Source organism: Rhipicephalus microplus, chromosome 8 (assembly GCF_043290135.1).
Source record: "Rhipicephalus microplus isolate Deutch F79 chromosome 8, USDA_Rmic, whole genome shotgun sequence".
NCBI classification, from domain to species: domain Eukaryota; kingdom Metazoa; phylum Arthropoda; class Arachnida; order Ixodida; family Ixodidae; genus Rhipicephalus; species Rhipicephalus microplus.
In genome coordinates, this window is record NC_134707.1 from 17,896,281 (window position 1) to 17,919,870 (window position 23,590).

Consider the following 23,590-nt stretch of genomic DNA (forward strand, 5'->3'; position numbering starts at 1 on the left):
TGTGGAATATAAGAGTGCAATGACTTACAAGTTACTTGTGTTGTTTTGAGTGCATGCTAAGTGGTGTTACATTCTGACGAGTCATTTGGTGTTGGAGGCTGATAGTAATTTTCGCAAACTATCGGTGTGGGATCGGAAAAAAGCCAGATACAAAGCAGGATAACCCGCTTCTCTGGCCCCAGTGCTTATGATTCGATCCAATTCGAGTCGTTCGAAGGCTGTTCTGTGTGTGTTCTACCGGACACAATGGTGCCTCCGCGCATGCGGCTCCCTCTGTTGTGCCACTGAAGTTTTTTAAACATGCCTGTCAAGTTTTAAGTGGCTGGAATTTCGTCGCTGCACCAGTACTCATGTTGCTCTTTTTAGCCTTTCAGACCTGGAGTTCGAAGTGCGGTTAGGAACGAGTGAAGGCGTGCAAAGCTCTGAGGCGGCACCATGAGTGACGAGACTGGCGATGCTCCTAAGCTCCAAGAGGGCGTCATGGGTGGCAGAGACGTACCGGCCAAGGAAGGCGCTCGCTTCCACACGTCCAGTGAGAGCAGCAATGGCGAGGAGGCAAGTGAGTACGCCATGGAGGGCGTTACGCTGACCAACGGAGAGGTCAAGCAGCCTTCGCCCACCAAGAAGAAGGCTCGGGATTCATCTCTGTCGACACCATTAAGCCTGGAAGGCAGCTTCGGTGTTGTACCCGGTATGTTCTATAGCGGGTGAGAGTAGACTATCATTAAATTGAAACTGAAGGGACCTAAAAATACACTCATAGCTCGATATTGTCACAATGCAGAAACAGCAGCAGTTGAATACAGGACAACTCACTTTAATTGTACCAGAACACTGGCAAACTGATCGGACGAGAACCTCGTGTTTCTCTTTTGCTGTGCATGCTCTTCGTTGTTCTCTTGGTGCTGCATATTCAATTCGGCAGTATAATGAACATGCATATAATGAATTATTGGTATAAGCATGCAAATGAAGAATAGTCTCGTCATAGATACAGTGTTACAGATAAACGTTTATAACGAATTTCTGTATATAAAAAGTCATTTTGGGAGCAGTTGTGACTTTGTTATAACAAGATGTGAGTGTGTGTTCCATTTAGCAGGAGTTTCGTTTACTGAGAGATGAACAGGAATGCAGAACCCGGGTATGAAACCAATCGTTTTGGAGACAGTCGTTTTACTTAAGCAGTGATTCCGTTTAAAAGATTTCGGTTTGCTGGGAATCTACTGCACATGGTTGTTTGGCCCTACTTTATGTGCATTGAGAATACTGGAAACTTTTTAACACTTATTTGCGCAGTAGTATTGAAAATGACACACAAAGAAAAGGGAGATAAGGACATCGATGTATAACAACTGATATTTTATTGCTATGCGCCAGGCACCAATCACTGGTAGGTATCGGTAACTGTGTGCTTGGCTATGTATTCAGCTGCACTCATAGTGATAAAACTTGAATTGTTTGTACAGTGATGTCCTTATCCGTCCTTCCTGTGTCTTATGGTTTCAGTTCCGCTGCCCGAACCAATGTTAACTATAAACCTTCTAGCTCCATGAATACCGATTTGACTGATAACAATTTCGTTTTGTGCATTGCTAAATGAAGTATCATTGAAGGGAGGAATTTTTTTCATTACTTGTTTTTTTTTTACTTACGCAAATTTAATAAAAACTTGCAGATAATGAAGCCAAGGAAGGTATAGGAAACATTAATTGTATCTTTTTAAGTGTACTGTAATACACTAAAAAGTCATTATAACAAAGTTGAATTTTTCACAAAAACAAGTTTGTTATATCCGAAAAATTGTTATAAAGACTTATTGCTAACACTTACATCCATTGCAAGACTATTTGTCATTTACTTCATTGCAACCGATATTTCATTATATTCAAGTTTGTTGTATGGAGGTTTGAGCGTAGTTGCGATATAGCTATGAAGAAAGTGAACTGAATGAAGAGACAACTTGCTGCTGGTGAGGATCGAACCTGCGACCTTTGGACGCCATTTCGTGTATGTATCTGGTGTTGCACCTGGTATTCTTGTTGCTGAGTGTTGTGCATTCTGCGTGGCACAGTGAAAACAAGAATTTGCACATCGATTATGCAAATATGTTAATAACTTTGTCACCATGGACAAGATTGTATTTAGGGCTCTCGCTTCCCAGGTATTAACTTTCCTCCTCTTGCTAGAGCGTTGACATTTCATTCGGGTCCATTTCATGTGTCTCTCATCTGTCCAGAGTCTCCACCGAGGTTTGTCTCATTGGACCAAATCATGAAGGCTGCCAACGGGATGACAAAGATGGCCCTGGCTCACGAAATAGCCATGGGGGGCTCCTTTGAGCTGAAGCAGAGAGAGTACCCAGAAAACAGGTACACATTTTGCACACATCTGCTAGAGATATGATACTTTTTTTTTCAAGCTGTGCTGTTATGCCCATGGCTGTAAGGGGAGTGCTTTCGTTCCAGAATCTGAAATCAGAATTTTTTTAATTTTTCAGCGAAATAGTGGGGATCCTTTCACCAAAAAGCTGCGCTATGCAGCTTGAATGGGGCTGAAGGCCCTGGCGTGGCGGTGGTAGATTTACAATCGAAGTAAATTTAACATTTATTATCCATTATAATATACGGTATTAGTGCATATGAAAAACTGCAACATGTAAGAAAACATGTCTTTTCTCACGAAAATGCTGTACACTCAAACTTCGATATAACGAACCTGGATATAACAAGATATCGGTTGTTACGAAGGAAATGAAGGATAGTCCTGATACCTTTATGATATACCTTTATGATATAATGAACGTATTTTTGTGTAAGATGCAATTTGTCATAATGAGGTTTGAGTGTATTTACATATGAACAGAAAGATAAACCTATTACACTTAGTAAGAGAAAATGCCAATCACATTGTTTTACATCAGAAAATATGTTATTTATAACACTCTACAAAATCACCCCAATAAACTTGGCTATGAAGTACAATATTATGATGTACTGTATAATGAAATGGGCATTTTGATAAGTAGTGTAAAATGTGAGACTTTTTCATTTATCTAATCCTTATTCATTCAGATTTACAAAAATACTCTTTATCATATCTTGTTTGCGAGGCAGAGTACTTAGACCAAAGCCATTGTTTAATGGCAAGCTGTGAAGTGATGAAAACTTCATCATGCAGGCAGGTGTTGGCAGCTGGCGTAAGTCACAGAACTGGTGTATTCAGTTCGGTATATTAATAATTTTGGCAAGGAAGTGGCAAGACAATGCGGGCATTGTTTTGGTGGTGACATATGCACCCTTTCAAAATGTCATGATATCTTACGTTGTTGTCAACGCTTAAAGGAGCACTGACATCAAATTTACTCATGCCAAGAATTTTGCGTCAGCGAGTAGCTATAGACCGTGTAGCAACGATTCGCGACCTAAAACGCAACTGAGGGATGAATAACTATCTATTTTATTGATTTATATTACTAGGATCTAGCACTATTCAAAAACGGCCGGCAATCCCGCCATTTTTAGCGCTGGGAGCACCAGCAGTGGCGCTACCTCGTGGTCACCTCCAGATCACGCCACAGCTGACCACTTCTTCACAGAAAAGAGTGACGTCAGGCTCAGCTGCTCCGAAAACTTTTCGTCTGCTAGGCGGACACATTCAGTCATGCCTTCTCACCTGCATTGCTATCATTGCCGTACAAAGTGTCGACTCGGATTCAATGCGATGGTCTGGAGCTTGGAAACCCCGCGATTCGTGGCGTCGTAAATTATTGTTGCTTCGATCGACCTTTTTCAGAACAGTGATTTCGCAGTGGACACCGTTCCAAGCAGCACTGCAGAGGTGCCCGATGATACACGCTTCAGCCTTGTTCGCTCGTGTGTCGCAGTTAGCTATTTTGGTGTGTTTTGGCGTGCAAAGCATTCAGGTATACGCAGAGGGGTCAATGCAATATAGCTATCGGGAATGAGCAGCAGTGGATAAATAGAATACGTTTCCTGCTTGTCAGGTTTTTTTTTTTTTTTTTGCGCCTCCAGATGGCCCCACCTATCCCGCCTCTCGGGGTTAACATGGTATTACCACTTTTACATTAATGCAAAGTTTACAGATGAATTAAAATTCCACGATGAATGCGTGTTACTTGTTAGCGATGATATCTGACTACAGGCTCTTCCACTTGTGATAGCTTGTGGTTGTGTTGATGTGTAACACATACGTGATATGAAAAGACACCCTCATTGCGCTTTTTCCGTGCTTCGAACTAGACGACTGCAACTCACCTGCAACTCACAATGATTCCCCGACACGCTGACCGACAAGCAAATGTTTAAGCGTGCTCTTTTCTTTCGCCATTCTTTTAAAGGTAGTTTTTATCTTGACAATTTCACGAAATCATTCAAACCGGTGCGATGAAGATCAGACGCGACGAGCCACGGCCGGGCTAGACTGCACCTGCGCGCGCTAGCCCGGCTGTGGACGAGCGAGTGCGTTTCTTCACGTCGGCGCCATGATAAGAACACTCGGATCGTACACGTCATCACTACTAGGGCATCGTCACTCAAGATGGTATTTGTGGAATGTATCACACCGAACACGTAGCACTGGTGTCGATGTCGCAGAGGAGTCTATTTTTTGTTTTTAGCTAAGTCCTTAGCTTTTCTACGCTGTTTGACATCGAATTCAAATAACTTCCACGCGACGGATGCCGTTCGAACTTGGCCAAGAAGACCTATGCATACCAAGAAATCGAATGATGGGCACATCTCAATCTTGAAATTTGATGTCAGTGCTCCTTTAAAGCTCTGTGGCAGACTATATATAGTTTTGTTGTGCTCTTCAGAATTATTATTATTATTATTATTATTTATTACTTTTCTGTCTACATTATATTAAAGGGAGTACTAACTCTATCAAATAAATGGTTCGTGAAATCTCTGAAGGGGAACGGTCATCAAACATTTAATGAGGTAATGCAGAGGTGGTGTAGTATGTTTATTTTATATAACAAAAAAGTAGCCACTCGCCAGTGAACAGTTGAAATCGTTTATACCACTTTTACCAGTGTTGGTATTGTAGGAGTCTTTGTGGTGAACCTTGCATAAACTGTGAACTTTTTTTTTCACAAGTTATTAACATTTCATTATATATTTCACCCTTAATGTAGTTTTATTTCGTAGTTATTATGTCCTAATTTGCACCACAAGAAGTCTTTTAATATGGGAAGCAGCTCTTTGACTAGCCTATGCAATGCTGTCCCTTCGTACGAATGCGTCGCGTGTCGTAGGTGTTGGCCTGGTGCCAAGTAGGTCATGCTACTGCTGCGCACTGACGTCACTCTCTCTCTCGCCTGCCGAGCGTTCGCCACGGCACCCACAGCTGCCGCCTCGTTCCGCGACCACCGCTCACTACACCATCGACTCGTCGGTTCATGCCCAGTAAACCTGATGCGCGCTTAACGTGCGTGTTGAAACATGTCTGTACATGTCACCTATAAGACCTACGTCAGCCATCGCTACAAACGAATCTTCCAGCACTCACCGCAGAACCTGCACTAGCGCCGCTCTAGCCGTGACGACACCCGTGTGCAATGCTGCTGCTTTACCTCCCATTCCTTTGGGGAGATAGTCCAAGCTTTTTTCTAACATGTGGACATAATGGCTGACTGGGAAAAAAAATGCTTCCTAAATGCTTGGTTCACTTCCTATGAAGTGTATTGAGTCAAGAATGTCGATCAAATTCGTAATAACCTGAGGACTCTGCTATACTAGTACTTGTTTCTGCAGACCAGTTTTCTTGCTTTGATTGATGCTTTTAGCAGAGTTTTGTTGTTCGACTGTTAGTTTTCACTTTCACGTACGGTGTCCTGATAACTTGTCCGAAATTCTTTGCATAATGGTCAATGAGTGCTTTTGTCAATTTCGCTATTTTCTTTCCAAAGCCTTGAGAAGGTCATGAAGGAAACATTCCACAAGGCTTTCTGGGACATCCTCGAGGAACAGTTGAATGAGGACCCACCAAACTATGACCAAGCCATGCGTCTATTGCAAGAGGCCAAAGAGGTGAACATCATTTTAAAACACTAAAACCTCATTTTAACAAAGTTACACCGGCCACGAAAATTTGTTATAGACATATCTTCGCAGCATTGTATCCATGATGAGTTATTCTTAATTTGCTTTGTTGATTTCTTATACCTGGGTTTGTTATATCGAGGTTTGATTGTGAACTATATTAAACCTCGTTTTCTGTAAACTCTTCAAACTTAATTTGCATTGAGTGCAGACATTGAACTGCAACAATTTACATTGCGCCGACACTACCAATTGAATCCAATAGGCAGCTAGGCCAAGGAAAGAATAGGAGACATACATTGTTGTTTTTAATCTTAGTGTAGTAATTGTGATGTAGATTGAGATGAATTAAAGTTGAAAAAAAATTACTGTTTCTATGGGTGGAATTCAAACCCACATCCTTTTAGTGTGGAAGTTCTGGGTTTGGATCCCATTCACGTAAGCAGTCATTTTTGCTATTTCAAGTTGTTTCAATTTACAATATAATTATGGCACTGTAGTTAAAAATGACAATGACCAATTCGATTGGTGGTGTCAAACAAACATGCTCCTCCCCCCTCCAAGAAAAAAGTTAATTCCCCTTCTTTCAAACATTGGCATTGATAATTCCTGCCCTTGGATAGGAAACGTAGTTAATGCAAGGCCCTCTTTAAATGTGAGCATTCTTAATAAGGAACCTGTCTAGCTGGGTAGAAAAATAATATCCTGCGGGCACAACACTCATACGATATTATAAACAAAATTGCAGGTTGTATACTTTATGCATATATCATCTCTGAAGTAAAGTATACTCTATCTACATGGGATATAACATTCATCATGAACATGGGGTGTTGACACATTGACATGCAAACTTATCTCCTCTAAGGCTCCTAATTCATTGGCTCCAGCGTCGACTCCAGCAGCATCCGATGTTCACAATTTTTTCATCTTCTAAGCTCTTTCCTTTTTTTACTGTGATAGCAATTATATGGACACTTTTGGCTGATTTTTGCCGTCACCGCCATGTCCCCGATATGTATAAGTGCGCAGATATCTATGAAAGGCATAAAGAAAAAAAATAGGAAGAAAAAATTCTAAGGCACCCACCGGATATTTCAACCAGCGACCCCTCGCTCTTTAGCACACTGCATTAACCAAGTACACCACGCAGCTCATACTGTCCACCAAACTAACAGCGAGCTATGTATATACACTTTTTGCCACTGGCTTACTGTCAATGGAATTGAAAGGAACATTCTTGAACAAAGCATGTACTTTAGACAAGCCAGATATGCTTTCCATAAACATTGACGTGTTCGATGGTTTGATTGATGGAGGAGTGGGTTCACTGAAGCACATACAGTTGGATGAAAGGAGCAATCCAAAATGTCTCCAGCTCCACTTTCACTCTGAAGCGAGAGGAAAAATCGATCGCATCAAGTCTGTGAGGTCATCAAGCCCGTGAATTCGGTTCCCATTAAAACGCGCTCCGCAACTATTGCTTTTGACGGACAAACTCAAATTGCTGCCCCAGATGAGTTTTGGTGACGCTTGTGCCATAGAAATATCGCACAGCTTCATCATCGTAACAGTGTACATTTCCCCACGAACCTTGCCAACTGACGTCATGAACGTCTTGCTGCACAACTTCCGTGCGGTGTGCCTACTGGATGTGCCGATGATAGTTACTGAAGACTTCAACATTGATGTACTTCGACATGAAAACCGGTCACTTGTCACGTTTCTCGTTGCTGAACTTGGACTTTCCCTCCTGTCATACGTCACTCTGTGAAGTATTTCAACATCTCTTTAAATACTGTTTGTTGGTAATGCGTTACGGTCAATTCAAGCAGAATCGATCATGTTAACTACATTTCGTATGGTTCCTAAATCTCTTAGCCTTAATTCATAGAACAGCCTGATGTGTTGCTATAGCATTCATTGCTTCGGCCTTGTGCCAAAACTGTGACTTTTTTCAACACATGGTAGCCATATGAGTTCCATCACGAAAACAATGCTTCAGACCAGTCATGCCTGTGTAGCTCACGAATAACTCGCGAACCACGCAACAGTATTAGGAACTGGCAAACAACACTTGTCAACCTGGCACTCCACTCTGTCCAAGAATGTTGCATGATCCGTTCATAGGTATGCAGGGGTAGCCGCAGTAGGCCTAACGCATTTCGTGTAGCGCGCAAGTAGGGCGGTGCCTTGCAAATGCGCCCAAAAAGGTGGCAATCTGCGATGAACATCTGCAGAAGATGCCGACAATGCCGACAATGCCGTGGTGGCATTTTGAAAGCAGTTGTTGGCCACCAGTCATTTGTGAATTTCCAGCCAGGACTGGAGGGTGCCGAGCGTGTTGATAATCAAAATCCACTCGAAGACGTTCTGAAAGCCGTGGAACGGTGGCACTGCACAAGCAGCCAACGATAGTTGAGTGGCTGACAATAGCCCATGACGACAGGTGCTCGAAATGATAAGTCAAGGCCATTAGGACACACAAGAGTTTCGCACCGATATTAGATGAGGTGCCTGGTGAACCGTGGGCATAGTTTACGGTGTATGCGGCGGTCCCGGTGCTGACAGCGACGAAATCAATTGCTTTGGACGTGTAGATGGTACGTCTCGTCATGAGCAGGTACAGGTAAAATAGTGTGGAGCCACCGAGGAGCCCTAGAGGCCGTCCTTGGAATACTGGTGGCACATGAGCAGGTGCTGAGGAGGCGTGAACGTCGTCTTCAAGCTGCACCTACTGCGGTTGCAGGTTAATGGTTGCCATGGACGAGGAATCGTGGACGTATGACTTCACTACGAGTATGACACGTTAAAGTGGTGTCTGGCATTTCATGGACCTCCGATCAGTTTCGGTTTCGATGGGATGTGTCGCGTGGTGCCACACAACGGCTATATCGGTAACCATTGTTATGCGCCAGTACACACTCTCTGAATAAACAGTCCCCTCCCAGTTCTCGGCCTAGCGTGACGTTCTTCACAGTGCTCCGGCGCTGATGCGCACATTGCCTTCGTCAGACGGTGCCCCAGCGGCGATACAACACACTAGCGACAAGGATGGGATTCGTGACGCCCAGGACCATGTTGTCTTCCTGCCGAATTCTGTCGGGGAGGCCGTCGGACATACTTTTTCTTTTTGGTGGCCATCTTGTGGACCTGGATGTAACCCGATCTTCTCAACTTGTGCATTTGTGAATTCCTGAATTTTGAGGTCGGTAAAATCCTTTTCTTTTGCAATTTGAATTGCTTGCTGTAAAGTAAAGGTAAGACCCAGTTGCAAGAGTCGTCAATGCACATTTTGTGCTGTTATTCTGCTCAACAGCTGATCGCGGGCCATAGAATTGGCGGAAGCGGCAAAGTTGTATTTGCTTGCCATTGTCTGTAAAGCGGAAACGTAGTCAGTAACTGATTCCCCCGGTATTTGCTTGCGCATATTGAAGTGGTGACGCTCTAGGACTTCATTGCTTAGAGCCTTGAAATGGTTCTCTAGCAGACTGAGTGCTGCGATGTATTCATCCTGCTTGAGTTCGTCCCGAGACCCGTCTCCGTTTTCCACCTGGTCCTGTGCATTTTTTAGTGTCCATCATCATCATCATCATCAGCTTGACTACGTCCACTACAGGACAAAGGCCTGTCCCATGTTCCGCCAGTTAACCCGGTCCTGTGCTTGCTGCTGCCAATTTATACCTGCAAACTTCTTAATCTCATCTGCCCACCTAGCCTTCTGTCTCCCCCTAGCCCGCTTCCCTTCTCTGGAAATCCAGTTAGTTACCCTTAATGACCAGCGGTTATCCTGTCTACGCGCTACATGCCCGGCCCATGTCCATTTCCTCTTCTTTATTTCAACTATGATATCTTTAACCCCTGTTTGTCCCCTAATCCACTCTGCTCTCTTCTTGTCTCTTAAGGTTACACCTACCATTTTTCTTTCCATTGCTCGCTGCGTCATCCTCAATTTAAGCTGAACTCTCTTTGTAAGTCTCCAGGTTTCTGCTCCATAGCTAAGTACCGGCAAGATACAGCTGTTATATATCTTCTTCTTGAGGGATAGTGGCAATCTACCTGTCATAATTTGAGAGTGCTTGCCGAATGTGCTCCACCCCATTCTTACTCTTCTAGTCACTTCAATCTCGTGGTTAGGCTCTGTGGTTACTACCTGCCCTAAGTAGACATAGTCTTTTACAACTTCAAGTACACTATTACCTATCTCGAAGCGCTGCTCCTTTCCGAGGTTGTTGTACATTACTTTAGTTTTCTGCAGATTAATTTTGAGACCCACCTTTCTGCTCTCCTTGTCTAACTCCGTAATCATGAGTTGCAATTCGTCCCCTGAGTTACTCAGCAATGCAATGTCATCGGCAAAGCACAGGTTACTAAGGTATTCTCCATTAACTCTTATCCCTAACTGTTCCCATTCTAGGCTTCTGAAAACCTCCTGTAAGCACGCGGTAAATAGCATTGGGGAGATTGTGTCCCCCTGCTTTACACCCTTCTTAATTGGTATTCTGTTGCTTTCTCTATGAAGCACTATGGTAGCAGTTGATCCCCTGTAGATTTCTTCCAGATGTTTATATATACTTCATCTACGCCCTGATTCCGCAGTGTCTGCATAACGGCTGATATTTCTACTGAATCAAACGCCTTCTCGTAATCTATGAAAACTATGTATAGTGGTTGGTTATACTCTGAGCATTTCTCTATTACCTGATTGATAGTATGAATGTGGTCAATTGTTGAGTAGCCTGTTTGAAATCCTGCTTGTTCCTTTGGTTGATTGAATTCTAATGTTTTCTTTACTCTGTTAGCAATTACCTTTGTAGATAGCTTGTATACTACAGAGAGCAAGCTGATCGTCCTGTAATTCTTCAAGTCCTTGTCATCTCTTTTCTTATGTATTAAGATGATGTTAGATTTCTTCCAAGACTCTAGTACCCTTCCCGTCAGGAGACACCTCGTAAACAGGGTGGCTAGTTTTTCTAACACAATCTGTCCTCCATCTTTCAGCAGATCTGATGTTACCTGATCCTCACCAGCAGCTTTGCCTCTTTGCATGCTCTCCAAAGCTTTTCTGACTTCTTCTATCATTATTGGTGAGGTCTCATCTGGGTTACTGCTAGTTCTTATAGTATTAAGGTCGTGGTTGTCTCGGCTACTGTACAGATCTCTGTAAAACTCCTCCGCTATTTTAACTATCCTATCCATATTGGTAGTTATTTTGCCTTCTTTGTCCCTTAGTGCATACATCCGACTTTTGCCTATCCCAAGTTTCCTCTTCACTGCTTTGACGCTTCCTCCGTTTTTCAGAACGTGTCCAATTCTCTCCATGTTATACCTTCTTACATCGCATACTTTACGTCTATTAATCAACTTCGAAAGCTCTGCCGGTTCTATTTTGTCTGTTGTACTTGACACTTTCATGCTTTGACGCTTCTTAATTAGGTTCTTCGTTTCCTGGGAAAGCTTGCCAGTGTCCTGTCTAACTACCCTGCCTCCAACTTCCATTGCACACTCCGTAATGATACTCGTCAGATTATCATTCATTGTATCTACGCTAAGGTTGGTTTCCTCACTAAGAGTCGAGTACCTGTTCTGCAGCGACACTCTGAATTCCTGTACTTTCCCTCTCAGTGCTAGCTCATTGATTGGCTTCTTGCGTATCAGTTTCTGTCGTTCCTTCTGTCACAGAACGAGCGCTAAAAATGGGCGCGCCGCCAAATTCTTGCGACGAACCGCCGGAGTGACGCCGCGAGGTCAACGAAAAGGAAAGGAAAAGAAAACAAACATCTAAAGGCTCCCCGGGCGCGCGAGCCTCTCCTCTCGGAAGCGTGGCTTCGCCGACGAACCTCCTCACCCCACATCGGCGGCCGAGCAAGCACTGGAAATTTCTAGAAGGAGAGAGGCGTGGTCACGCCGGGTTGAGTCATCCGACGCGGAGGGCATTCGAACCGTCTCGCCCTCTCCCCAGCCTTCGCTGCGTATCGCGCCGACGAAATGACGAGAACCTTCTGGAATCTCGCGCAGAAGGTATTTAATCGAGCGGCCGAGACGAGAGAGCAGGAGAAGACGGAATTTAGCGCCAGAGCGCGTAGGGTATCCCGCCGTGTAGTCGGCGAAGGTTTTGTCCGTAGGGACAAAGCAGGAGGAGACGTGAGGTTTCCTGGAAGAGAAACTTCGGAGGAGAAGACGGAAGTTAGCGCCAGAGCGCGTAGGGTATACCGCCGTGTAGTCAGCGAAGGTTTTGTCCGTAGAGACAAAGCGGGAGAAGAAGACGATTTCCACCTGAGGGGTGATGACTCGAGCTACAGACAAGAGTGTGTGTTTACCGCTATCGAGCGAAGACGCGTGGCGACAGCTGCGTGTGTGAAGCCGACGTGTTCGGGCGAAGAAGTTTGAAGCTTGGAGAGTGGCCAATTGAAGACGCGAGGTTTCCTGGAAGAGAAACTTCGAGGGCGCGGAACGACAACAATGCTGGACTTTGAGTGAGTGATTCTCGGAAGAGTATCATCCAGACTTTTGTTCCAAGAACTTTGGACTGGATAGGTTTTCTATCTCTTTAGTCTTTAAGTGTCTTGGTGGTTCAATGCATGCGACTGCATTGTAGTGCGTATCGTTGTCTGTGTCCGTTGTTTTGAGTGTGGCTGATTGTACTGTGTAGTACGTTGTTTGATTGGTGACCTATTGTATGTAACTATTGTGGAGTGTGCATTCTTGTGTATTGTTTTCGATCTACCATTTTTGAGAATATAATATTTGTTTTGTTTATCAACTCTCGGCTCTGACTTGTTCTTTGGGCCACAGCCGGCGTCCACTGGCGCGCCAAAAAGGACCACTTCTAAATTGTCCACGCTTTCGTGGTGCGGTTCGGGGGGCTAATTTTTCGGCCCTTGGAATTAGCCCGGCGATCGCCTCCCTAATTAACAGGACCGGTGTGACACCTTCTTCAAGTCTAGGCGAATTCGAGACCGTACCATTCTATGGTCACTGCATCGTACCTTGCCAACCACTTCCACATCTTGCACGATTCCTGTGTGTGCAGTCATTATAACGTCTATTTCGTTCTTATTTTCGCCATTAGGGCTCCTCCATGTCCACTTGCGGTTTTCTCGTTTTCGGTAGAAGGTATTCAAAATTCGCAAATTATTGCGTTCTGCGAATTCTACTAGTAGCTCTCCTCTGGCGTTTCTATTGCCGATGTCATGATCTCCTACTGCCTGGTCTCCAGCCTGCTTCTTCCCTACCTTTGCATTAAAGTCGCCCATCACTATAGTATACTGTGTGAAACGGGGTGTTGAACCAGCAGGAGTTGACTCGGCGAACGAAAGCTTTATTGAGCGCAAGGGCTAACTGAACGCAAGCCTGCTATCACAGCAAGTCTTCTTCCTTTTCTATATTCGAGCTCCATGCCCACTGCCCTCGTTACAATCACCCCCGGGCGATGAGGGAGCCATCCTGGCGACCTAAGGACAGGTGTACACAGAAGGGTCATGGTATGGCTTGAGCCGAGAAATGTGTACATTTTCTTGTCCCCGACGGCGCTTGTCAGGAGATGCATCCAGCGGCTCGACCAGGTAGTTGACAGGGGATGTTTGGCGTATAACTCGATAAGGGCCATGGTACCTGAACTAAAGCTTGTGGGAGAGTCCTGGAGGAGTAGAAGGAATCCATAACCACACCAGTGAGTTCGGTGCAAAGCTCATAGGCGTGGCTGATGCGTCGTGGCGATGTTTTTGGCGCGTCTGGTCATGTGACGTGAACGCACGAGCAAGCTTCCGACATTCTTCAGCGTGTGCTGCTGCTCGAGAAACGGTAGTCATCTCTGAAGGGTCCGGTCGATAAGGAAGAATAGTATCCATTGTTGATGATGGCTCGCGTCCATAAAGAAGAAAGAAAGGCGAAAATCCAGTGGTGCTTTGCGTTGCAGTGTTGTAAGCATATGTCACAAAAGGCAGTATGCTATCCCAATTTGACTGGTCTGATGAAGCGTACTTGGCCAGCATATCCCCAAGTGTACGATTAAAACGCTCTGTCATCCCATTAGTTTGCGGATGATAGGCTGTGGTAGTGCGGTGTATGATGCGACACTCGCTAAACAACGCTTTGATAGCATCGGAGAGAAAAACGCGGCCACGGTCGCTTAGTAACTCTCGAGGTGCTCCATGCCTTAAAACCAGGTTTTGCAGTATAAAACACGCAACGTCTTTTGCGGTAGCAGGAGGTAACGCAGCTGTTTCAGCGTACCGCGTTAGGTGGTCGATAGCGACAATGACCCAGCGGTTGCTACTCGAAGTATAGGGAAGCGGACCGTAAAGGTCGATTCCGACACGATCGAAAGCTCGTGCTGGACATGGCAACGGCTGCAAGGGACCTGTGGCATGCTGAGTGGGCATTTTGCGTCGCTGGCACGTAAGGCAAGACCTTACGTAACGGCGAACGAAACGGTACATACCGCGCCAGTAGTACCGCAGCTGCAAGCGAGTGTATGTTTTTAACACACCAGCGTGGCCACATTGCGGATCATCGTGGAACGTGGCACAGATGTCAGAGCGCAGATGTCGGGGAATGACGAGCAACCACTTACGACCCATCGAACTGTAGTTTCGGCGGTAAAGCAGGTTATCCCGAATAGCGAAGTGTCCTGCTTGACGGCGAAGCGTCCTGGAAACTGGAGCGGGCGTCCGGTTTGAGAGCAAGTCCAAAAGAGAAGCAATCCAAGCATCTTTGCGTTGCTCGGAAGGCATGTCCGAAATGCTGATGGCCAAGGCAGCACTGGTGGAGATAGGCGAGCCGACAGGTTCTGAAGCCAATGGCGAACGTGACAGGGCATCGGCGTCGGAATGCTTACGGCCAGAACGGTAGACAACACGGATATCGAACTCCTGTAACCGCAATGCCCAACGAGCGAGCCGACCATTAGGATCTTTTAGTGAAGATAACCAGCAAAGCGCATGGTGGTCTGTCACAATATCAAACGGACGTCCATATAAATAAGGCCGAAATTTTTCAATTGCCCAAATAATGGCAAGGCACTCCTTTTCAGTTACACTGTAATTCTTCTCGGCTTTACTGAGGGTGCGGCTGGCATAGGCAACGACGTACTCGTCAAAGCCATCCTTGCGTTGGGCCAGTATGGCCCCTGGCCCGACACCACTAGCGTCTGTATGAAGCTCCGTTGGAGCAGATGGGAGGCGTGGTGAGAAGCCGTCGGAGTTCCTGAAATGCATCATCACACGCCTGCGACCACGCTGACAAATCAGATCTTCCGGCAAGAAGATTGGTCAAGGGGGCGATAATGGATGCGAAATTGCGGACATAGCGCCGGAAGTAAGAACATAGGCCGATGAAGCTTCGAAGCTCTTTGACGGTGGTTGGCTTTGGGAACGCCGCGACTGCATTAAGTTTCGTAGGGTCCGGGAGAATGCCGTCCTTAGAAACCACATGGCCGAGAATTACAAGCTTGCGAGCGCCGAAGTGGCATTTCTTCAAGTTAAGTTGAAGTCTCGCCGTTGAAAGGCACGTAAGAACTTGCTCGAGGCGGCTGAGGTGGGTTGCAAAGTCGCTTGAAAATACCACAATGTCGTCTAAATAACAGAGGCACGTTTTCCATTTTATACCTCGCAAGACGGTATCCATCATTCTTTCGAAAGTGGCAGGCGCATTGCAGAGGCCAAAGGGCATAACGGTGAATTCATATAGTCCATCCGGTGTTACAAAGGCTGTCTTCGAGCGGTCACTCTCTGCCATGGGCACCTGCCAGTAGCCGGAGCGTAAATCTAACGAAGAAAAGAACTCTGCTCCTTGTAGGCAGTCCAAAGCATCATCGATGCGCGGCAGAGGGTATACGTCTTTGTGCGTTATCTTGTTGAGTCGGCGGTAGTCAACGCAGAACCGGATGGATCCGTCTTTTTTCTTGACGAGAACAACCGGTGAAGCCCAGGGACTGTTGGAGGGCTCGATGATGCCACGTTTCAACATGTCGTCCACTTGTTCGTCGATGACACGGCGTTCAGCAGATGACACACGGTACGGACGCTGCCTTAGTGGGGCTTGTTGACCGGTGTCAATACGGTGAACGACCGCAGAGGTTCGGCTTAAGCCTGACTGGTCACGATCGAATGAAGAACGAAAGCGGAGAAGAAGATTTATAATTTCTTCGCGCTGAGTTGGTGCGAGCTCAGAGTCGATGGCATCCGAGAATACGTCCAGAGCATCATTAGGCGCATTGGTAGGAGTGACAATTGGGAGTGAAACGGTTGAATCGGGTATAGTAGCCGGAAGAATGCACTCGCAAGGTTCGTAGCTTCCCAGGCATTCTCCACGTAGTAAGGATGACGGGCTGTCCGAGGGATTGCACACATAAATGGCAGCGTGACCATTGCGAAAAATGACGACGGCAAACGGAAGCATGATATTTCGACGGCACGCAGATGGGACCGATGGCATAAACAACACAGGCGATTTCGGGGGGGAGGCACGTGACACCGAGACAACAACAGCTGAGAAAGGCGCAATGTCAATGTCAGAAGCAGCAAACGCTCTACACGAAGCGCCATCGTCGGGGTCATAGCACGGCACAGATAATGCGAGTTCGGAACGAGCACAGTCGACCAAAGCAGAATTTGACGAAAGAAAGTCCCATCCAAGGATAACGTCATGCGAAGAACGGAATAAAACTACAAATGAGACGACGTACATCGCACCTTGAATGACGACTCGTGCAGTGCACAAAGCTGAACGCTGAATATGATGGGACGTAGCTGTCTGCAAAGATAGGTCGGTAAGTGGCGTGGTCACTTTCTTCAAGTTTCGGCACAGTTTCTCGCTAATTACAGATACGGCAGCTCCAGTGTCAACAAGTCCGTGCACCTTTATGCCATCAATATAGAGTTCGATTTCGTTCGGGGGACAGCAGTTAGGTCTTGAAATTTTCGCTGCCAACGCAGTTCTTGCCTCCGGAACTGCGCCCGTCAGTTTTCCCCTCGCGGTGGGCTGTTGCGACGTAACATTGGAGAAATGGATCTGCGACGAGGAGAAGGCGAACGGCTTGAGCCGGATGGGCGGCGAACGGTACGTACGTCTAGAGGTGGATCGGCAGGAACGGGATATTGCGGCTGAATGGGCATGTAGTGTGAGGCCCCTGCAATGTCATGAGAAGGGAAGCTGCGACGGCGGCAGTGACGAGCTATGTGGCCTGGGATGCCACATGAAAAACATATTGGCCGATTATCCGGAGTGCGCCATTGGCTGACGGTAGGGGCACTTGTCGCCGAATAAGGTACCGGAAACGGTCGTGCAGGCGGCGGCTTCATATAAACGTTCCGAGTTGTTTCGTATACAGCCGGAGACGGGACAGTCAACGGGTGGGCAGGTGGCGTCGACGAATAAACGTGGCGAGTTGCTTCGTAGATAGCCGGAGACGATGGAGCGCGTGGCCGAGCAACAGCGGCTGCATATGTTAGTGGTGCGGTAACAGATGGTGGAGCCGGAGCTGGCGGCAATGCTTCGGCAACTTGCGATTCAATGACCTGACGAAGCGAAGGCGATAAGGGTGCCATCGGCTCGGTAGTTCTGGTGATTATAGATAGCTGCCTGGCGACCTCCTCGCGTATGAGTGGCATTAAAGCAGAGTGGTCGGCAGTGTCATGGCGATAGTCGAGGGATGAAAGGTCCGCGGTGCCTTGAGCAGCGCAACGTGTGGAAGCACGTTGCCTACGCAGCTCATCATAACTTTGGCAGAGCTGAATCACCTCGGCGACTGTCTGGGGACACTTTGCAGCAAGCATTTGGAATGCACCATCGTCGATTCCTTTCATTATGTTTTTTATCTTGCCTGCCTCATCCAGAGTCGGGTTGATGAGCTGGCAGAGGAAGAGCACATCTTCGATGTAGCTCGTGAAAGTCTCATCTGTTCTCTGTACTCTGCCACGCAAGCGCTGTTCAGCATGAAGGCGGCGGACAGCAGGACGTCCAAAGACTTCCGAGAGGGTTTTTGCCAATTCCGACCACGTACTGAAATCACCTCGATGATTTCTGTACCATAGTTTCGCCACGTCGGTCAGGTAAAAATTCACATTTGTGAGCTTATCGGCTGCGTTCCACTTATTGTACGCGCTCACCAGTTCATACTCGACAATCCAGTTGTCCACATCTTGGTCCTCTGTGCCACCAAATATTGGGGGGTTGCGCTGCCGGAGAGCGCCAGCGCAGAAGACAGGTATGGGTGCGAGAGCTGGAGTGGCGGCCTGAGACGGTCCTGGATCAGTCATCGCAGAAAGTGGTTGGAGTGTGCGGCTACGAAGCTCCAGGGTGAGGACCAGATGTACCCAGCACCTCCACCACTTGAAACGGGGTGTTGAACCAGCAGGAGTTGACTTGGCGAACGAAAGCTTTATTGAGCGCAAGGGCTAACTGAACGCAAGCCTGCGATCACAGCAAGTCTTCTTCCTTTTCTATATTCGAGCTCCATGCCCACTGCCCTCGTTACATGTGTTTTTACCTTACTCAATGCCGATTCCACGTCTTCATAGAAGCTTTCAACTGAAGCGTCATCATGGCTGGATGTAGGCGCGTAAGCCTGTACTACCTTCATCTTGTATCTTTTATTCCGTTTAATTACAATACCTACCACCCTTTCATTATTGCTATAGTATTCCTCTGTGTTGCCAGCTATGTTTCTGTGAATTAGGAACCCCACTCTCAGTTCTCTTCTGTCTGCCAAGCCCCGATAGCAAAGAACGTGCCCATTCTGTAGCACAGTATAGGCCTCATCTGTCCTCTTAACCTCACTGAGCCCTATTATATTCCATTTAACACCCTCTAGCTCCTCGAATAGTACAGCTAGACTTCCCTCACTAGATAAGGTTCTAGCGTTAAATGTTGCCAAGTTCAGGTTCCAATGGTGGCCTGTAGTCCAGAGATTCTTAGCACCCTCTGCTGCGTTGCAGATCTGACCGCCGCCATGGTCAGTTGCTTCGCAGCTGCTGGGGACTGAGGGTCGTGAGTTATTTGACGTATGCATGTGGGAGCTAGTGGCCAGATACTGCACCAGGGTGGACAATCCTTCTCTGGTGAGGGAGTGCATTCCTGGCGGTGGTTACCGGTGAGACCGCACCCCAGGCCTCTTAATGCAGTTCCATCAACACGTGGATTTTTTTTTTTTCCGGTTGGGAACTGCGCAGCACCGGGATTTAAACCACGGATCTCTTGCATGCGAGGCGGATGCTCTAACCACTACGCCATCGCCGCACCCGGATTGTTATGTTCTAAATGTAGGTTTCAGCGGTGTATCAGTCAAGTTTGTGGTTATTTTTATAAAAATGTTTTAATGAAATGAGATTTCTGCTGATTACCCCCTTTATTAAGGGTCTAGAGAGTACGGAGTTGGGCCTCCGATTAGCCTATGGGGTGCTCTTTATTAATATATTAAGCGGACAAAATTCAAATTCGTTTGTGAGGTGATGTTACCAAATTAATCTTTTTAGTGATTAGGCTTAATTTTGGTCACGAAATAGTTCCGGTACTATTACTCCTGTCCTGATGAAACCTGAGCGGCGACAGGTCTACAATTAGGGCTTTGCACTGTATGAGTTAGAAGTTTCCCGGTAGGTTATTAGTAAAGTTAAAAGCAATCGTTAAAAAAAAAAAAACGTGGTTCAAGACTTTGATCTGACGGGCGTACCTTTCTCCCGAGCTGTGAGCCACCCTCCTCCTCTGAGCGAGGGCGAGGGAAGACGAGGGTTCCACACGTTTATTAGCGGTTCTCGTTATATTCTTTCTAACTCTGTATCTTCCGGTTACCTTAAGCTATCAAAATTATTTTTACACGGAAAAAACCGGACTGTTGTGTTCTAAAAGAAGATATTAGCTATTTTTCGGTGGCGTTTGTAGCTCCTTTTGAAAATTTGTTTTAATGAAACGAGCTTTTTGCTGATTACCACCTTAATTAAGGGCCTAGAGTGTACTGAATTGGGCCTCCTGGTAGCCTATGGGGTACGGTTTATTATTATATTAAGCGGACAAAATTTAAATGCGTTTGCGAGGTGATATTACCAATTTAATCTTTTTAGTGATTAGGCTTAATTTTGATTGTGAAATAACTCTGGAACTATTAAACCTAGCCTAATCAAACTTCAGCAGCGTCAGGTCTACCCTAAGGACTTTCAACTTTATAAGTAAGAAGTTTCCCGGTAGAATATTAACGAAGCTACAAGCGATCGTAAAAAACACGTGGTCCGACTGTTGTTGTTTTCACAGATTCACACTGTTTTCCGCTCCTAAAATTTAAAATTTTCGTTTGTAATAGCAGTATTTGTAGCGGTTGAACTCCTTGTATCTTCACGAACAAATAGACACCACTCTGACCCTCCTAGAACCAAAATTGCTAAAGTTATAGGTAGATATAAGTAGTGCGTTAAGTAGTAGACTCTGCTTGAGAGTGGTGCGGGGGGTGTTTCTGGTGGCGATGTTGACGTATGCCTGAAAGACACGGCGCCATTTGGCCCAAAGGCACGGGAGGGGCGCCCGGAGTTCGCAAGAATGGCAAAGGAGCAATTGCGGAAGTCGCCAGTATGCGTTGGCGAGTCACTGGTGCCAGCAAGCATTGGTAAAATATGCAGGGGTAGCCGCAGTAGGCCTAACGCATTTCGTGTAGCGCGCAAGTAGGGCGGTGCCTTGTAAATGCACCCAAAAAGGTGGCAATCCGCGAAGAACATCCGCGGAAGATGCCGACAAAGTACGTAAGCTGCTTGCTTCTTGTTCATCTTGTTGCCAGTTTGTTGTGTCTCCGTTGGACAGTGCCCCGGCGGTGATACAACAATTAGGCTTTCGCCTTAATAATGGTACAGTTGCATCATGGGTGCTGGCCAGAGCAGAGATCTCAAACACACGGCTTGCTGCCCAAACAGGACTGTCTTTACTTCATATTGTGCGCTTCATGTGTGCTTTCAGATTCTGCTACACCTGCTGATGCCGCACAGCAAGCGGCTTCGCGAGGAGATCGAGCAGGTGCTCGACATCGAGCTCATCCGCCAGCAGGCTGAGCACGGCACCTTGGACTTCCTTGCTTATGCACGACACGTCATCTCGCTGATGGCTCGCATGTGTGCACCAATCCGAGATGCCAGCATCAAGGAGCTGCTCGAGATCAAGGAGGTTGTGCCGCTGTTCAGGTTAGAGGAGCGGCTGTCTTCCGCATGCTTGTACTTGGAGTTTTGCGGGAAAGTATGAAATGCTAGTTGATGTTGAATTTAATTTAGTTTTTTCTTTTGTGCAAAACCTCTATTCAGTGTTGTGCACTCACTACACTTTTTCAATTTTTGCCAATTCGTTCCTTAATGGGCTGCGGAAAACAAAGGTGCATAGGTTAGTGTTTCTTATCTACACAAAGTTATAACTCTTGCACAGTAGATCATCCAAAACTGTGTGAAGTTTTTCTGTCGCCCAATGAACTCTTGTGGTGTATGCAGCATCCGTCGTATTACATTCATTGTAATACGTTCATAGTATGCAACGTCCATAGTAAGGCTTTTCGAAATAGCTAATCAAAGTGACTTGTTGATACGCTTTAATCTCAGAAAGCCGGGCTTGTTGTAGGGATTCATTGTAGAATAAAGACTTGGAAACACGGACCCGAAAGAGGAGCAGACTGCACGAATGCTATCAACTGAAAATCTACCCAGTCTGGGGAACAGATAGAACAGCATAAGGCTTACCTGTGGAGACTCGGTTCCGGGGCACCCTTTTTTTTTTTGCGACAGTGAAAATTTTTGGTTGATAGCTCATGTTTGTGTAATGTGTCTTCTTTTCCTGTTTTTGTGTATCATATTTACTCGCCCAATCCTCGCGCACGCATATTTATCGCACCCCCACATTGCCCTACAAAAATACCATTTATTTTATTCCTAGAGTAATTATCGCACCTCGAAAACTGCCGCAATAATGTCGTCTGCTCGTTTCAGCCACTGATGATGGTAGCGCAGCCATCTGGTGCCATCACTTAAGCATCAAGCGGACTAATATTGCATGGAGAATCAATCCAATTCAAGCCAAGCCAAAGTGGCAAGTGCACATTGCGGCGTGTTTTGTATGTTGTGTCGGTAATCTTGTCATGTTATAAGGCGATACTGAAGCTACACAGCTGCCAAGACGGCTGCTTTGTAGTTGAAAGTGATAGATTATGTACTAAACAACGGCAACGGTGTCGCCGGTAGGCCCTTCGGAGTCTACGAGTTTTGTGTTCGCTACTGGTGACGGCAGCTGAAAGCCACCAAGACGCGTTGGGCCTGCCGTGTGGCTAGAACTGGGATTGATGGTAAACTTTATTTCTTCAGAAGGAAACTGCAGACGATTCTGTTAAATAGCCATGAGCTCAATACTGACATCCTACGCTTACCTTTCGAGGGCTCCTGTTGAGCGACGAATTCTACCACTACGCCCGAAACGCTCACAAGCTTTGTGTATGGTATTCTAATTCTCGACTATTTGCTTGCACTTTTTGCGTCTCAAATAAATTTTCACGAGATCGTATCCCGGCTGTGGCGGCTGTATTTTCGATGGAGGCGGAAATGTTGTAGGCCCATGTGCTCAGATTTGGGTGCATGTTAAAGAACCCCAAATGGTCCAAATTTTCGGAGCCCTCCACTACGGCATCTGTCATTATCATATAATGCCTAACTTTGCATCGGTTTTCCGCCAAAAAAAGTGAGAGTATTATGTGAGTGAATACGGTATATCTGGTTCTCTGCTGAAACAGGCAGGTATATTCTGCCCGTTTCTGTATGTGTTCGTATGGTTTCATTCGTGTGTATATCTGTTCTTTTTACATGTGTTTACCTCTGTACGTTTCATGTTTCTCTATCCATCTTTAAGTTCCCATAGGAATTGTGCCTTGTAGCAGTGTGCAAATTGGGTTTGTGAATTTATTGTTCAGTTGAAGCTGTATAGTATAATGGCTACTGATATAGCAACAGATTGTTGGTTATTGTGAAGTAAATTAATATTCTTGTTATTATGTCAATATTCTTGTTATTAAAACAGTTTCACAAGTAAAATATGTTTATAATGTAGAGAAGCCGCCGAACACTGAAATGGGTCGAACTCTCAAGTGCTTTCTAGTGGGTCTACCCAAAAAGAAGGCCGCTTGCGCGGAGAGTCCGTGCTTGGCCGTTACTGTCGCCATTGGGTATAATACTCGCTCTGTGCTGGCTAATAAACGCCATAACGAATTGGTGGAGAGTGCTTCGATCCCCTTCGATGCCCTTGGAACTACGCTCACGTACCCTGCAATCTACTATGTCCCACGACGCCTCTCAGCAAACGCCTCCTCCCATCCCACCCCCTTGTCCCGTTGTCCCCAGGATCCGCGATCCACCCATCTTCACGGGCGCCGATGGCACTGACGTGGAGGGCTGGCTCGCCATTTACGAGCGCGTGAGCGTCCCCAACAAATGGGACGAGGACGGCAAGTTGACAAACTTGGTGTTCTACCTTGCGGGCGTTGCAAGTTTGTGGTACATCAATCACGCGTCCGA

At 46.2% G+C, this 23,590-nt stretch overlaps 1 protein-coding gene across 4 annotated transcripts in view; it reads left to right on the forward strand.

Annotated features, from left to right (window-relative positions):
- Nucleotides 1-23,590, forward strand: part of LOC119164196 (T-complex protein 11-like protein 1) — a 42,584-nt gene that overhangs the window by 10,241 nt on the left and 8,753 nt on the right. For 3 of the 4 annotated variants that reach the window (XM_075871195.1, XM_037416327.2, XM_075871196.1), the window contains exons 2-5: nucleotides 367-691; nucleotides 2,240-2,372; nucleotides 5,936-6,056; nucleotides 21,009-21,229. In XM_075871195.1, coding sequence (XP_075727310.1) covers nucleotides 436-691; nucleotides 2,240-2,372; nucleotides 5,936-6,056; nucleotides 21,009-21,229 — 731 coding nt within the window. In that variant the 5' untranslated portion in view covers nucleotides 367-435. The remainder of the gene's footprint in view (nucleotides 1-366; nucleotides 692-2,239; nucleotides 2,373-5,935; nucleotides 6,057-21,008; nucleotides 21,230-23,590) is intronic. The other variant, XM_075871198.1, reaches the window with a different exon arrangement.